The sequence below is a fragment of the Coloeus monedula genome (assembly GCF_965178545.1).
Source record: "Coloeus monedula genome assembly, chromosome: 2".
Classification (NCBI taxonomy): Eukaryota; Metazoa; Chordata; class Aves; order Passeriformes; family Corvidae; genus Coloeus; species Coloeus monedula.
Genome location: NC_138782.1, coordinates 82,618,778 through 82,636,102, shown reverse-complemented (window position 1 = coordinate 82,636,102; position 17,325 = coordinate 82,618,778). Strand labels below are relative to the sequence as shown.

At 43.0% G+C, this 17,325-nt stretch overlaps 1 protein-coding gene across 1 annotated transcript; it reads left to right on the top strand.

The window, feature by feature from the left end:
- Positions 1-2,201: 2,201 nt before the first annotated feature.
- Positions 2,202-14,189, top strand: GJA10 (gap junction protein alpha 10; the record flags this gene model as incomplete). The annotated part of the gene is made up of 3 exons (XM_082303227.1): positions 2,202-2,244; positions 5,504-6,843; positions 14,140-14,189. Exons 2-3 carry the CDS (start codon positions 5,520-5,522, stop codon positions 14,187-14,189), a joined length of 1,374 nt encoding a protein of 457 aa, XP_082159353.1. The 5' UTR covers positions 2,202-2,244; positions 5,504-5,519.
- Between the last annotated feature and the right edge of the window lie 3,136 nt (positions 14,190-17,325).

The window sequence follows — 17,325 nt, the reverse complement described above, 5'->3', positions numbered from 1 at the left end:
CTGCTGTCACACACAAGACAGAGTAAATGCCCCATACTGGATTTGGACACTGGGATTTATTGAATAAGCACCAGGACTAGACCTTTCACCCTCCTTGGTTGTGATCAGCTCCTGCCCCAGCACTGTGTTCCTTGTGATGCCTTGAGAGGCCACCTAAAAACAGAGACTAGACAGGAGTAAGGGAATAAAGGTAGGTATTTATTTGAAGGGCCTTCAAAGGAACCCCCTGGGGAGCCAGAGGCTGCTGCCAAGATGGACCCCAAGATGGACAACAGGTCACGAGTTCTTCACACTTTTATAGGTTTGGTTCATTTGCATATCAGGGTTAATTCTCCAATTAAAGCTTCAGTTAATGATGTAATTTTCCCAAGCTTGCCCCCACTTTAGAGAGGCTTCTGGTTTATACTTTTTCGGCCTAGGATGGTCTGAGTGTCCTTGGAGAGCAGGCCCAGAGAGGCTTTGTTATGTCTACCTAGCAGGAGAGAGCAGAAGTTAACAGGCTACAGGAAACTTCAGAGTTACACACCAGGCAGTACCGGATTTGAAAAACATGAACGTTAAAACCTGAGGCTTCACGTTAAAACTCTGCTTCCTAGCAGGGAGGTCACTCCTGGTCCAGGTAGGTCAGGCATGAAGATGTGCTGGTTCCTACTGTACTGCTTCTCACAATTGCCTATTCCAGTCTCCACTGGAATTCCAGTCTCTGATTTGCAGGACATCTTCCCTCCCAACACATCCACGCACAGCCTGCTGCCATTCACATGTAAGCTGATTCTATGTCAGATGCTTGTAGGAAGGGAGTGTCCTGAGGCACCACAGAATCTTGCTTCTCTCCAAATGCAAACACCACCATCCCTGTGCCCCCACCCCTGCTTCCCTTTCATGCACAATTAATTATGTGGTCCATTAATAATAAGCTTGTATGAGCAGTCTTTTAGCAACATTAATTATTCTGCTGCTAAAGCAGAAATGCAACAAATTGTCCCTGAACAGCCAACTGTCACCCTCCCTGTCCCCTGAGAAAACCAAAACCGTAAACCAGGTTGCTCTGAGGTTCTGGACCAATGGGGAGATGGAATGGGACAGAAATGTGCTGGGCCCAGAATGAGCTGCTTCTGCAGTGAACAACAGAGCTCATTCTCTGACAGGATGGACACGTCATAGGTACTGCAGCTCTTGCTCTTTTCTCAAGTTTTCACAGCCAGCAGAGGTGAAGAGGGTGCTCCTGGGAAACACCTGGGCACTGCAGAAGCTGCTGGAGATGTCAGGTCAACAGTATCTGATGAGGCAGCACAGAGGACCCAGGCCTGAGTCGAAGCTCTGAGACAGCTGAAGCAGCAAGGAAAAGCCTTAGGGGCTTGGTGACAAAATTTGGAAAGAAGAGACATGAAAATAAGATGGCAATGACAGGCACGAGAGTATAAGGATGAGAAAGGCCTGTGGCAGTCTGGGTGATTCAGATGAATATTAATGCATCTCTTAGGAGTAAAAACTGTAACCCTACTTCTCCTGAAGCGTTTGTAATGTTTGCATAAACCATACATCTGCTGTGTTTGGCTGAGGCTAGAGGAAAGGTGCTGTAGCCACCTCACATGCTGCAGGGCAGGGCTCTGAAGGTATATTCAAACAGGACTTTCAGGGAGACGTGTACAGCTTGTGCAAGAGAGAAGGATGCAATGGTACATAAATCAGAGATAATTCCAAAGAAGGGGTGGGGCTACTGTCCTTTGAGAACTGGCCACTCCTCTTCTTATTAGTGGGAGTATCTTTAGGGAGAAGAGTCCGAAACAGAAATAATTTCTGTGCCTTATAAAATGGAAGAAAAGGTCCAGAAGTTCCACAACAAGAGAGGAAAAAAAAAAGAGTATTTGGAATTTCCATAAAATTTAGGCCTGGGCCTGGGCAGGACTAGGCAGTGGAAGGTCTTAGTATCAGCAACTCAGCTCTGGTAGCTCTGATTTCTCACAAAATCCCATTTTGACAGCTCACTTTCCTTTTTTAAACCTTGTCTCTCACAGATACCAGTCCTGAATGGTCTTGGGGGTGGCTCTTCAAGGGCTACGGTGCTGAAAGCCTGTGTTTCTAACTCAAGACTCGAGTCTCAGTTCCTGTGGCCTCCATTTTCAAAGGCTCAGTCTAACGCATCCTAAATTAACTCACCAGGCAACAGAGTATGAAATCGGACATGACCGATCGATCCTCGAGCATTGATTCAAAGCGAAACTAATGGAATGTAAAGAAAATGTAAGACTCTTTTGTACTGTAAAGTACAAAAATGGCTACCTATTTAGCCATTTTATAAAATAAAATTTCATTTGGGAGCTGGGTGAAGGTGTCAAGTTTGAAGAACTGACTAAAACAAGGCATAGGGACATTACAAACTGCTGCCATACAGATTGAGCCTTGGGGGAATGGCTTTGGTAGACACCGCTGACTAAAATAATTGCACGATAATTTTGGCTAGAGGCACCATCCTATCATCTGATGATTTTTAAACCGTGTATGAATAGTTTAGACAGAGCGATCTGGGCATCCAGCTACACAGAACTGAGAAGCCTGTTCAGTGGACCACGTCTATGCTTTGGCTCTTGGGGAAAAGAAAAAAAAGAAAAAAAAAAGAGATGTCCTAGGATTCTCAAAGACAAGTCTCTGAGAAATAACAACAAGCAGTTTTGCATGCTCCTTCTGCAATGCTCTAAGAGACTAACCAAAGGCTTTCTCCTAAGGTAAGTAGCAGAAAAATAATTCTTCCTAGGGGCAGTATGGAGCAGGCAGGTGCCTGTCAGACTTGAAGCAATGCAAAATAAATCCATGAGTATTTGCATCTTAACATTTAACTTCTTCTGACAAGAAATTTAAAGTTTAATGCTGCTTTTTTATACCTCAACTGATGCAAATCTGGCATGAATGTAATACAGAAGTCATTTGAATAGTGGCAAATGACCAGGTTAATTTTAAAGAAATAACAAAATCAAAAATTAAAGGAACTTCCTCCAGGAGAAATGGTGGATTCCCATCTGTTTCTAAGTGATTACATGCATGAATTTTTATTGTTTGAAATAACCATATAAAAATACTTGAGCCGACACAAAGGTAGTCAGATGGCATAATGAGAAACATCTCAGGCATGTACTTTACTAAAAATGGTATATTTCTAGTCTACAACACTAGTAATATAGAATAGGCTGCACTACTAGAATTTCTAGTCTACTAGTAAACTGGAAATGATGATATTGATTTTTGAGATTACTCTCTTACAGTAAACTGAAATTACTCTGTTACACAGAACTCAATTAAGGCCAGGGAAGGGAAAAAAATGGAAGAATTAGAAGCACATTGCTATGACAAGGTTGTGAAATAGTTTGGGCTGATTTCTTAGAGACTCTGGCTTTTGTGGCTCTAACTTCTTTATTTTATACAACATTCACTGTGTCAATATTTATGCTGCAATTCTACCAGTGCAGAGCTGAGGGCAAGTGTCCTGGTATCACAGGGTCACTTAGAGGGTGAGTTATACCATTCCTACAATTACATTACTTTCCTCTGTTGGCTTTTATAATGCAAAGGTGAGGACAGAGTTATTTAAACAATGATAGAAAACAACTTAAGAAACAAAACTCTATAGAGCTGGAATGATCTGTTTATATACCTCTCTTGCCCCAAATAGTTACATCCACTTTCTGTTCCAGAACAATGGCAGTTCCTACTGCTAGATTAATGCATTTTATCTTTGGGATTAAAGCGTATCTCCTTTTCCCTTTTATTCCTGAATTTACATTGTAGCGTCACACTTGGGGTTTTATTGTTTGGTTGGGTTTTTTTGCTGAGTCTCTCAATTTCAGTGAGGGATCAGCCATTTGCAAGGCAATGAGTATATCTAAAGCTCCTTTGTTTAACTGTTGCATTGGACTACAATAATTATTGCTGACTTTTTGTTTTCCTCATGTCTCATTGCAATGATATGTGTGGGAGGGAAGGAGTGGGGAAACAAGATATTCTGGGTGCATCACAGCACCTAAGAAATTGCTTCACTCGGTATGTTTCCTTAGCCAGTACCATGTGTGAAAATTCAAATTTGCAGACTGAAAACAGTCCCAGAAACAAAATAATGAAATCTGTAGGATGCCTGTGCTGAGAATGACTTCACTGCTGGTTACAACTGAAAATCTTTACTTGCAGTGTGGAAAAATGCAGCCTTGAAGCAGAATTGAACTACATGGGATCATGTCATGAACCAAGCCATATTAATAATGGTGATATCACCCAGCTATGCTATCATTTAAATACATACAAGATTTTGGGCACATCAACCAGCCACTTTCAAACAAAAAAAGCTTAGAAATTGCACTTTACTAAAGGTTGTGGTTTAGTGGAATTTGGGACTTCTTTAAAGTATTGTAGCACAAAAAAAATTCAAGTGTGAACCCTAAAGTAGATATGATCCCAGTTGCTTTCAATAATTCATTACTGTATTAGTAGAACACATTCCAGGGTCTCAGCACCAAACATGCAGTTCATGCACAAATAAGCAGTCAAATATCTTACATTTCAATTCCCCACATTACCCGAAGCTCCAAAATAGTTTCAGAAGAAGCAGCTTGTAAATCAAGCATCTGGTAGCAGAACATAGACCAATTTGCTTGTGAATCAAGCACTTTGTTAATAATTTTCGTTAAAAGGATTTTCATACACTCACTGTTAAAAACCTCCACATTGCTCCATGATGTAATCCCTGATTTCATTATCTCATATGTTAAAATTTATAATTAAGATGAAGTCTTGGTGGTCCAGTAAAACTTGATGCATAAAAATAAAGGTAATAACCCTAGGAGCACTCAGTTTATTGATATTGTCCTAGAACTGAGACTGCAAATGTAAAGTTATGTGTAAATCAGCTACATATTTGTAGTTTTAGGAAGCCAAGAGAGAAACTTGTGAATTGTTACCCAGGTAGGTGGGAAAATATTGGATGGATGACACTAATATTGCTACGACCTTGGGGTAAAAATGAAACTTTTTTTTAGTCAGCTATAGGACACTTCTCAAAGCTTTATCCAACAAATTAAAGCTAAGAACATTATCTATTATGGCAAAACTATGGCAAATTCATAGTCAATGTGGAATGGAGTGGGTGTAGAATTAACCTGTAGTTGGTAAAGGATTTGCAAAGTGGGAAAAAAGTCTTCATTTCTAGTGGGAAGAAAATAATATAAAATTATGGGCAGTTATGAAGTACTGTGTATTACAGCTGAAATTAATCTCTCTTAATCTTAAAATAATCTCACATTTGCATCTTTGACCAGTAATCATGAAGTTTGCATTCATTTAAAGACCCAGTAAGTAGAAAATAATGATGAACTTCTAAGAGCTCTCCAGCTACCAGAATGTATCTGAAAGACATTTATTAAAATAATAAAAAACCCCCAAACAAACGAAACTTAAAATGTCCATTAAAAAAAAAAAAAATCATTGCATGAAAATAATTTTTTTTTTTTGTTTCCAGAAATGAACTTCTGACCATGGGGGACTGGAACTTGTTGGGCAGCATCCTTGAAGAAGTGCACATCCACTCCACCATAGTTGGCAAAATCTGGCTCACGATCCTGTTCATATTCCGGATGCTGGTGCTGGGAGTGGCTGCTGAAGATGTCTGGGATGATGAGCAGTCCGAGTTCATCTGCAACACAGAGCAACCTGGCTGCAACAATATCTGTTATGACAAAGCCTTCCCCATCTCTTTGATCAGATACTGGGTACTGCAGATCATATTTGTCTCCTCCCCATCCTTAGTGTACATGGGCCATGCGCTCTACAGGTTAAGGGCGCTCGAGAAAGAGCGCCAGAACAGAAAAGCCGACCTGCGGGCTCAGCTCGAGGACCTGGAGCCCATGCTCGAGGAACACAGGAGAGTTGAGAGAGAACTGCGCAAGCTGGAGGAACAGAAGAAAGTGAATAAGGCACCCCTGAGAGGGTCTCTGCTGCGCACCTACGTCCTACATATCCTGACCCGGTCGGTGGTCGAAGTGGGCTTTATGATAGGTCAGTATCTTTTGTACGGGCTTCACATGTCTCCCCTTTACAAATGCACTCGGCCCCCTTGCCCTAACACGGTGGATTGTTTTGTGTCCCGACCCACAGAGAAGACCATCTTTATGGTTTTCATGAACAGCATAGCCGCCGTCTCCCTCTTCCTCAACATCCTCGAAATCGCCCACCTGGGCATCAAGAAGATCCAGAAGAGCCTCTGCGGGCAGCCGCAGTGGCCGGCGGGCCCCTCCGAGGAGGACCCCGGCCTGTACATCTCCAAGAAGAGCTCGGTGGTGCCTCCGCCGCCCTGCCTGGCCAGCAACGCGTCCCCGCCGCGCCCCGCGCCCGCGCCGCTCCCGCCGCCCGCTCCCGCCGCCCCCGCGCCGCCGCCGGCCCGGCAGCACCGCGGGCAGCTCCAGGGGACGCCGCCGCCGCGCCGCCGGCACCACGGACAGCACCAGCCGCCCTCCTCCAGCAGCGAGGAGGCGCCGCGGGCCGCCCCGGCGGGCGGCGGGGCGGGGGCGGCGGGGGCGGCCGCGGCCGCCGCCCACCGGGCGCCCCGCAGGCACAGCCGGGTGAGCGCCTGCCGGGATCTGGATGAGGAGCGCGGCGACTCCCCGGACAGCGGGCACTGCCCGGGCACCCGCAAGTCCAGCTTCCTCTCCCGCGTCTTCACCGGGAGCCGGGCGGGCAGCGACAGCGAGAGCACCGCCTCCCGCGGCGGCTCCGGCTCCGGCTCGGAGGGGAAGCGCCGCGAGGAGGGCGCGCCCAGCCCGCCGCCCGCCGCCGCCTCGGGACGCCGCGTGTCCATGGCAAGTAGCGCCCGGGGCAGCCCGCGGGAGGGGGGCGGCGGGGGGCCCCGGCACCCTGTGCCGGCCCTGGGGAGGAGGGGACGAGCCAGGGGACAGGACGACTCGGGCAGGACTTCCAACACAGCCCCAGCGCCTCGCGGCCTCCCGGACAAAGTCAAGCTCCCAAACGCTCGGCCTCCTTCTGCAGTGAAAGCAGGAACACCAGGGAATTACTGAGTCCCGAGGACCTCTAAGTCACCGAATCCCAGCTTCTTTATATTCATTCCATCATCCCAATCAACTGGACGAGGATTGTCCCAGGGAAAATTTCTTCAGCTCCTGCCAGTGTAAGAAAAAGAAGCCTTGAATGCATTGAGTTCAATGACACAACTTCTCTCAGTTTCGGATTTGTCCCAAAGGTGACCTCCAAGTTGAATAATTGTTCAATGAATAAATCAAAAGATCTACATTAAAAAAAACCCCACCAAATAATTGCAATGCCAGAGCCAACGACTACAGAATTGCTTTTTCAGCAGCTCTTCCTTTTCTTTGGCCACATGCTCTAGGCTTGCTTACAGTCATAATGTTGATAAGATACAGTGCTTGCACTTAAGAATCAACAAGGCTTTCTTAAAAGTGATTTGAATTGTGGTTGCCTCAGATCACAGTTTTGTTCTTTGAGAGCACAGAGGCTCCTTTACAATCGCTTGCAGTAGCAAGCCCATAAATACCTTTTTCTGGGGCATATAATAAACAAGATCACTTCACACAAAGCTCAAAGTCATAGATTCTGTTCAATTTTTTTTTGCTTGCTCTTCCTAAACACCCGCACTCCCCTTTTTTTCTTATATAGAAAACAAACAAAACCAACCAACCAACTTCAAATCTTCTGTGGTAAGAAATGCAAGGCACCGTTACATTGCTCATCCAAAAACTGTTTGTGGGTTCCAGTTTTCATGGGATGACAGTTCCTACAATAAGCCAGTCAGCATAAACCATGTTAAATTGTCACTTAGGTGCAATTGAACCACTTTCCACTTCAATCTTTCTAATACAGAGAGAGGGCCTAGAGCATAATCTGTTGATCTGCTGGGTTTTGATATTCAGATAGAAGGCTCTTTAAAAAAGTGAAGTGCAGAAAGTTATTTAAAGCAAGACAGAATTTCAGTAGCACCCTGTTGCGAACTCACAGAAGTTGCTTGGCAGCTTTTCCTGTGTAATGACAATGACTCTATCTTCCAGGGGAGCTCTTCGGAGAAATACAGTCAGTTTGCAAAACAATGTCATTACTCTTGAAAGTAACAGTGCTCCAGCATGCTGTCTTTGGAGATCATTACGTGTAGGATTTGTGCTAGCATTTTAAAATGTGACTGATGTAGGTGTGCTACCTGGTGCTTCCTGCTTACAGCACACAATATTTAAAAGTACATGTACTTCTTAATACAACTGAGTCAAGATTTTGGCAAATGCACTTCACTCTGGCACTGCTGCAGCATTTTATGAATACTGATTTCAATACACAAATATGCTGGTGCATCACAAATATGTGGAACCTGGGCATTAGAACTTGAAGACTCTTACAGTCTGTATTCCCCAATTCCTATATTAACCATTTAATTTGGTCAAAGGCACTCAGCATTGGTTTGATATGTTTTAACTTGATTTCCAGAGGACAATCATAATGTATTAATAATAGAATCATAGAACGATTTGGGTTGGAAGGGATCTTAAAGATCATCTAGTTCCAACCCCCACCCTGTCAAGGGACACCTTCCACTAGACCAGGTTGCCTGAAGCCCCTTCAAGCCTGGATTTGAACACTTCCAGGGATGGGGCGTTCACAACTTCTCTTGGCAACCTGTTCCAGTGCCTCACCCCCCTCACAATAAAGAATTTCTTCCTACTAAACCTACTCTCTTTCATTTTAAAGCCATTCCCATTTGTCCTATCACTACAAGCCCTTGCAAAAAGTCTCTCTACAGCTCTTTTGTAGGCTCTCTTCTACTTACTGGAAGGCCACTACTAGGTCACCCTGGAGCCTTCTCTTCTCCAGTCTGAACAACCCCAATTCTCTCAGCCTTTCCTCATAGGAGAGGCAATGTTTAGAGAAAAGAAAAATGTGTATTACTAGATTTATCTGTGTGATAAGAGCATTCAAAATCTATTGATCATGTTTTTTAAAAAAATAAGTACTTAAAAGTAATTGTATTAAAAAATTCCAAATGAAGCTTACAAAACTATGCCATCCTACTGTCATCCCTGATTAACGGTGACTTGCAACAGTAATGCAGAGAAAGCACAGACACTTTTTAATATAACAGTGAATCCACATGAACAAACATACTCTAAACAGCCAAAATGGAGTCTGTTCTAACCTAAATTTTACTAATCTAAGCTGGGTAGCCTAATAGCAGAATTGACACTGTTCTTCAATTTTCTTTGATAACTTTCCCAAACTGTCATCTTTAGTTCCATACTGGTTCAAGTTTTTTCTTTTTCCCTTCATCCACACCATTTGGCCAGAATTTGTCTGTAGCATTCTTCGTATTAGGTTCAATGAGAGATGAGTATCAACTCAACATTGAAAATACCACTTTCTGTAGCTCAGTAACCATTCTGGCAACCTCCAACCAAACACCTACCCATGTTCTGTGGTAAGACAGCAGGACAACTGCAGCTGCCCACAAACACCATAGTTTTCTTAGCTGAAAGAAAACCTCAAAGCTACACAAAATCTATCCATCCAATACTGCAAGAGTGTTCAGACAAGTCAACTGCGCTCTGTGAGTCAGGACATTGAAAGTACCAAGTCTAATGGTACAGTTTATGGATGCTTGATCTTCAACCAGTGATGAGCTTCTTCCTGACCAGTATTATCACCGCCATTTCCACAGCAAAACTGAATCTCTTACACGTAAATAATAATCATTAGGCACAAATAAATGTTTTAAAAGTTACCTCTTGTAATGTATTGCACCCTCTGGATCAAACTATGAAGACCAGGTGATGGATAGTAATTGGTCAGGTCATATCATGGGATTTTTTTCATAAGTACAAAACTGCCTCTCTCAAAGAGAACAGGAAGTTCTTCTTAGGACTTCCTCTTTGGAGGAAAGGTTGCTTTGGACCCTTAAGAGAGAATTCATTTAGTTCTTCACTGGAAGCCCTTATGAAACAGCGCAGTAGGATACTGAATACAAAATGCATGTTTGGCTATCAGGATTCCTCAACTTTTTCAGACTTCAGTTCAAACCAGACCATCTCTGTATATAAAAAAGAAGAAATGCCCTTCCCATTGGTAGAATTTATACAGGGCAACCATGTTTGGCCACAATGCAAACTAGAAGGCTGTTTAAAACTTCCTCATCTGGAATTGGTGGAGATGAAGAGCCATTTCATCATTTCGCGTCCAACTGCAGTATAAACCCCTGACAAAATATTTACATTGCAACTGTTTAGTTTTACACCCAAACTACTCACTCTTCATGTTCAGTTCTGTTTCTTTCACACTGCATTGTCCAAAGTTAATCATTATTCAGACCAGGAAGCCAAAGTGAGAGAGACAGAAAACCTAAAAAACTTATTTGGCTAAAGATCCATTGGGAAAAAAAAAACCCTTTTTTTTGAGGCACTGCTGGTCAAGCTTTAGGTTTATTAGATTCTGAGGACAGAATACCAAAACTGGACCTTCGAGCACATAGCAAAGCAAAGATGGAGTCAATGCATGACATGAGGGTTATTTCTAACTGATTTCATTCCACAGTGACAAGAGCATTGCTGACTGTATGGATGAGCTAATCTCAATATAATGTTACAAAACTCTACACTGACAGGGGAATCCAGCAACTGTGTACAGCTGAAGTCAGACTATCTGCAAGTCTCCAAAACCTTGGTCCTGAGGACCACGTTCAGCATGCTTTGAAGTGACAGAAAACAATTTTTTCACTGATAACTGTCTCCACATTAATAATTTCCAAGGCTCACTTAGAGGATACATTTTAGAGAATATACAGTACCTTTTCTTCTACGAAATATGGTGGGTACACACATAGTTCTGCCCCAAGGTTTGCATCTCTCACCACATTTTAACTTTTATTTTAGGGGAGATATAGCTGTGGACCAAGAGGGCATCTTCTGCATGATCCCAGGCTGCCAGACACCATTAGGCAAAGCAGGTTTTAAATGGCAGCTTTTCACACACAGTTGAGTGAAAAGAGCTTCACTGAATTTAGTATATCCACAATCATAACTGACAGCCAGGAGCTGGATCCACAAAGGTGTGTAGGAATTATGCTGCTGTCAATAGGACTCTGCACATGAATGATATTATGAGAAAAAACCCTAATAATTTGCACCAGTCAGGGTCTTGACTAATGGATAATCCATGCTTAAGCCTGATAAGATTAATTGACTGATGCAGTCAAAGGTCAGTATATAATGAGTACTGATACAACCTGTGCTCTCTTGAAAATAGGCAGGGCCAGGAATTACAGCCCAGAATAGGCACTCTCGGGGGATTGCACTGAGGGCGGTTGTCTCACAGCCTGTGCATGCAGGGCTGTGTGAAGCCATTACAACCATCCAATAACTCTCTTCTTATCTCTGGGGGCCATGAAAAACAGATCTGAGCACTCCAAATGACCAATTAGAGAAGACGGCAGCTTTACTTCCAAAGGCACCGTTTGCCAGAATCAAGCAGTCTTCCTCCTCACCCATTTTCTGCAAACCAGGGAACGATTATAGAACGAACAGAAAGCTCATCTGAGATGACCACAGCCTGAGGTTCCATCTTCAGAGTGTCACAGTGTCATCCCAATTCAATAGCTGAATGCAAGCATTTCTACAAAAGCTGGAGGCTGGCTGGTGTTTCCTTGCTAGCTGCATTTGAAGTCTTTGCTAGTCATGTTTCCTGCCCTTCTAAAGCAGAGGATTCCAGTTGCATGCTACCTGAGCATGTCCAGTATCAGTTCTTTCTGGTCTTTATCCATGTGATAATTTTCTAAAGAATTCTATGGTGTACTCTAAAACCTAGAAGTTTTAATTTGGCTAACTGGGATTTGGAACATGTACACTAGATTGGCAATTCTCTTCACAAAGGCACCAACTTTCAGATGACTTGGAACTAATTATCACATTTGCAACCCATGCCTAAATCTGTATTAAGAGAACTACTGTGCTAGTGCTCTTGCTAGAGTACCCAAGGGTATTCCAAGAAGATGGGGGGCTTGACATTATCTAATGGTTGTGTTTCTTCATGAAGCCATGATAAGTTCCTAAATCACAAAACAAAACTGGAAATCACGAGAAGATGTGTAATGTTCTTAGCAACCAAAATTACTAGATCAAGATTTTCATAAAGAATTAGTCCTTTTAGGCACTCCAGATTTTTGTTTTTCAAGAAGTGCGGCATCTTCCCCATCCTCTCCTCCAGAGTGCCCTGTGCTTTCACAGTGTAATTTTTCTAAGTCTGTATTTTTGGCTACAAAGTAACCAATGTATCTTTAAAAGCCAGGCTCCCTTCTCATGGTGAATGAAGGGATAAAATTGACAATGAAGCAGATGGTGACGCTGATACCCTCAGATTGCAGAATTGGTCTGAGATAGGGCTGCTGATTTTATTCATTTTCAGAAAAGGAAGTCTCTGGGGATGAAATCCTGGTTCTGTCAAAGTTGGGGAAATTTTACAATTCACTAGGTTTGGTTTCCCTCATTGCACTGCTCTTTTATTCCTCTATGCTGTTCAATTTTTTCCTGCTTTTCAATTCTCCATTCAGCTTTGAGCCTCTTACCCACTGGGAAAACACTCCATAGTGAGCAGGATAGGGAGGAGAAAGCTGCTGTTCAGCATGAGTGCTTGCCATCTTCTTCAGAACATGGCATGTTTATTCAACCTTTCAACAACATGTAAGGAATAAATATCCACTCATTTAACTAGCTGCTCACCTGCTCTTGCTTCTGGGGCTGCAACAGCTTGATAAGAGTGAATGTACATTGAAATAACAAACCTGATAACCATGGAGGAGTTATTTATACAGCTGAGCTCCACCAGGAAAATCTAGAGGTAGGGTGAGGGAGTGGCAAAACCCTGTGTTCCTCTAGGATTTTTGAGAATCCTTATAGGTATTCACATTTACACCTGCTGGTAACTACTGCTGGTTTTGTACAGCTTTGCCGTGAAAACACCTCTTTAAAAAAATAAATAACTCCCACAGTGTTTGTATCTTATTCTGCCCTGGAGCACTCAGAAGAAGCTTGTGGTGATGACAGCAAGTGTACCAATTATTCTGCAAAAGCCACTTGGCCTCCCAAATGTAACCATTCACCACTTGCACAAACACAGATAAACTTTGGGTGTTAGCAGCAGTTGAACACTAATTAACCCCTCTGAGGATTTGTGCAGCAACAAACAAGCTGGATTTTAGAAAGTGGAACTTGTTTAATTGAGTCTGTCTTTGTTAGGTTTTAAAGAATTCAAAAATATACAAGCCCCCTTACTAGATATAGGAAGAGCTCTAGGATGGGTTCACTGATTTCAAACAAATTATTAAAACACAGAATTATAGAATCAGAATGGTTTGGGTTTAAAAGGACCTTAAAAATAATCTAGTTCCAACCCCCACCCCCATGGGCAGGGACACCTCCCGCTAGACGACGTTGCTCAAAGCCCCACCCAACCTGGCCTTGAACACTTCCAGGGATGGCACATCCACCACTGCTCAGGGGAACCTGTTTCCATGCCTCACCACCCTCATAGTAAAGAATTTCTTCCTAAAACCTAATATAAACCTACTCTCAGTTTGAAGCCATTACCCTTTGTCCTATCACTACATACCCTTGCTACCAGTCCCTCTACAGCTCTGTTGTAGGCCCTCTTTAGGTACTGGGAGCTGCTATAAGGTCTCCCTGAAGCCTTCTCTTCTCCAGGCTGAACAGCCCCAAGTCAGCCTGTCTTCATAGGACAGGTGTCCCAGCCTCTCTGCCCATCCTCACAGCCCTCCGCTGGACTTACTCCAGCAGCTCCAATGACATTCTTATATCAGGGTCCCAGAGCTAGATGCAACACTCCAGGTGAGGTCTCACAGGAGCCGAGTAGAGAGGGAGAATCGCCTCCCTCAACCTGCTGGTCACTCTAATGCATTCATGTGTTTATTCTGGTTTAAAAGCAAGGTGTTTCCCCTCTTCCCACCCTCCCCTTAGCATTGACCAAAGCCCTACTAGGCAAGTTTGTTGTCAGCTAAATGTGTTGGGGTTAATTACTACGATAGCATTTGTTTTTCTCCTTTAAGCCAATTCATGCTTTCTTCCTCTTGTTATCTTTCAGAGTATGCTCCTAGAACTATCATCCATCATGAAAAAGTAAGGACATTCTAAGGAGAAGAAATAAACCAAGGGATTGAGCACAAACTGCCTTGAGAGACAAAAAGCAGATTTTCTGTTGCTATGTTCCCCTCTCCCGCTGCTATAATGTGTAATTGATAATACAGTTTAAAGAAGCAAACACTTATTCCTCCATTTCATGCCAATCCCAGCTGTACTGTACTCTGCCTGCTGGTGTTAATGGGTAGCTCTCTCCACGACTCAAGATTTCTCTCACGTAGACTGAGCTGGATCTTGTCAGTGTGTGCTGCCACTGCAGAAACACCCTTGTGTCTTTGGGGGAGCCTTTTGGGATGTACAACTTGTTGTGCATGCTAGTGGTGTTCATATCAGAAACCAGCCTGATCCACAGACCTTCAAGGTAGCGTAAGACCCAAGGCACAGACAAGAAAGGAATAGTTTGATTTGAAAGTAACCTGGAAGGCTGTGTGGCCTCTATCTCTCCAGACTTCAACAACCAATGAATAAAAAGACAGAGGAAACACTCACAGAATCTGAAAGGACAGAAAATTAAAGCGAGGGAAAAAACCAGTTGAAGAATACCTGCTGCTCGTCTGCCTTTGCTAATGCAATCCTCAAACTCTGATAGAGCTTTTCCACGCTAATGTAGCCTCCTCATAGCTAATGCTTTTGGATTCAAAATTGAAACTGATATCAGACAATTTAAGTGCATAACATCTATACTTTTTAGTTTGCTGTTTGAGAAGATCACATCATGGTCACAAAAATCTTATTTGTTTCACAGTCTCATTAATTCATACAGAAGAACCAAAAGACGAGCAAAGCCAAAAAGAACTAGTTTCAGTTTGCTAGGACAGCCTAGCTCTGGAGGGTTGGCTTTCTGGGTTTTATGCAGCCCAAGAAAGCATCACTTCCACTTGTGTACCTGGAAAATAAAGCACCTTCTTCTGACTGTCCCTGACCCTGTTTCTGGCCACATACTTTAAGCTGCTTTTATTTGTCAAGCTTATCACAGTTCACATTTGCTATCAGCTCAGCAGGGAGCGATGCTTGGAACAAGTTCATTTGCTATGCAGCTTTCCCTAAACATAAAAATCCTCCATGACTTGACAACTGTAAGGCAAGGCTAGCAGAAAGCAGGACTGCTGGAAAATAACTCAAGCATAAAGATTGCAATGTTTTGTTTTTTTTCAAGTGTGTGTGATTTACATTCATATTCTGCCTCACTAGAAACTCATTGACAAATTGCCTGTGCATTTGTTCAGTATTTTAAGGCAAAAAAAAAAAAAAAAGGAAATACTTGAAATGGTGGCCATTAAATGCCAGTAACAACTGAGGGATGGAGAAACAGCTTTGCTAAAGTACTTAGTCTACTGCCAGGCTGTGTAGATGCAGTGGATGCAACATCTTCTGACAGATTTGATAGGGTGGGAAGCCTTCCTCATATTCATATATGCTCAACAGGAAGATTCAGAAAACTGAGTAATGCAATGGAAAGTAGTGTTTGATTTTCTTCCACGAGAACCTTAAGACTGAAACACTGCAGGCAACTTTCACTGCTGCAGATGGAGGAGAATGCAGCTTGCATCTCTAAGGTTGGTGGCCCAGGGAACACGATCTACGGTCTCCTGTTTGGTGATAAAAAAAGCCTGGAGACCTCCCTCTAGCAGCTTGCCCTCCTCCCCACTCCACAGAGTATCAGCCAGCAAGCATGTGGGCCAGGGTAGGACAACTGGTCACGCCATTCCCCCTCCCAGGGTCTCCTGCCAAGCTATTGAGCAGGTTCCCAGCTTGTGTCTGACACAAGGAGAGAGGTGGTTGATGTGGGAGCCCCAGAGCACAAACAGTCCCCGCTAGACCCCATGTCCTGCTTGTGGTAATAGCATCCGAAGCTGTTGTAATTTCTTCTTTCCTTTCTGGCTTTTCTGCTAATGGTCCATGGCACAGGTTTCCTCTTTCAGAGAGGAGCACTACAGAGATTTTTCAGCTATGTTTTGTTTCTACAGAAACCTCTCTAAGTTTCTCTCACGTTTTCCTTAAAGGGGAAACAAACCTCAGCCTCTTCCCTTACCTTCCAATAAGTACACTGGCTCTTCAGAAGACCAAAACAAAGACTGAGCAGAATTGCCTGAAGTCATGCACTAGGGGAATGCATATAGATACAGCTTATTTGATTTTCCAAAAAAACTTATTTCACGTTTGCAAAGGAACACCCTGGGCTGTTCCTGCAGATCAAAGGTAACTGGATTCCTGGATCAAAGACTACTAGTGAATTAGCAGTGGGACCACGTGAGTAGAAGTCTCTTCATCAGTCTAGAGATTCACCTGGCAGTAACAAGCACACCCAACCTACCCTCCTGAATCTCACCTACAATCTGCGTGTTAACCGGGCCCTGCAACATTGATTTCAGAGTCAAGATGAGGCGATTTACAATACATAATGATATGTCTTTATTTCATCAACAGAAATGGTGTCTAGACAAAATTCAGTTAACACTAGCAATTCAAATGAATGAAAAGGGATGGGTGGTTTTTTTTCATTTTTGTTTTTTTGCACAATACTGTATTTACAATGAGTAAATGACATTTTAAATTCATTAGTTCATAGCAATGCTTTCTTCCAAAAAGGTAAAAATTCTTAGTAACAGAGAGTAAGCATCAACAGCCACCTCATTTATTTATACAATAAAAATCACAAGAAACCACAGTCACCTAGAAAAAAAAATAAAGACAAGCTTAAGAACTAGTACAATAAAATGATGCATTGAATTAAGTTACATTAATCGCATAGAATTTGTGTAAAAAGTATGTAGAAAAAACACCTGATGTAACCTGTTACAGTCATTGACCAGTTATGAGAGGTACAGAGGGTTATACAGGTAGATATGTGTGAAAACTGTCCATACTGTTTGACCTGGGGAGGAAGAGAAGAGGGGTTGCACCCCCTTGCATACACTGATAAAACCCTGTTTTGAATATGGCCTCTGAAGTTTGTAAGGCATATATAAGAGGTGCACTTGTAACCAACTGGTTCTGGAACAAACTCTTAGGGCATCCCCACCCTTGAAATCAAAGGTGATGCTTGGAACTTTGAGTAAACAACCACGCACCGAATATCACCAAAGTGTTTAGTATCATTCCTGCTGGTCTGAGGGATCCAGAGAGCTTC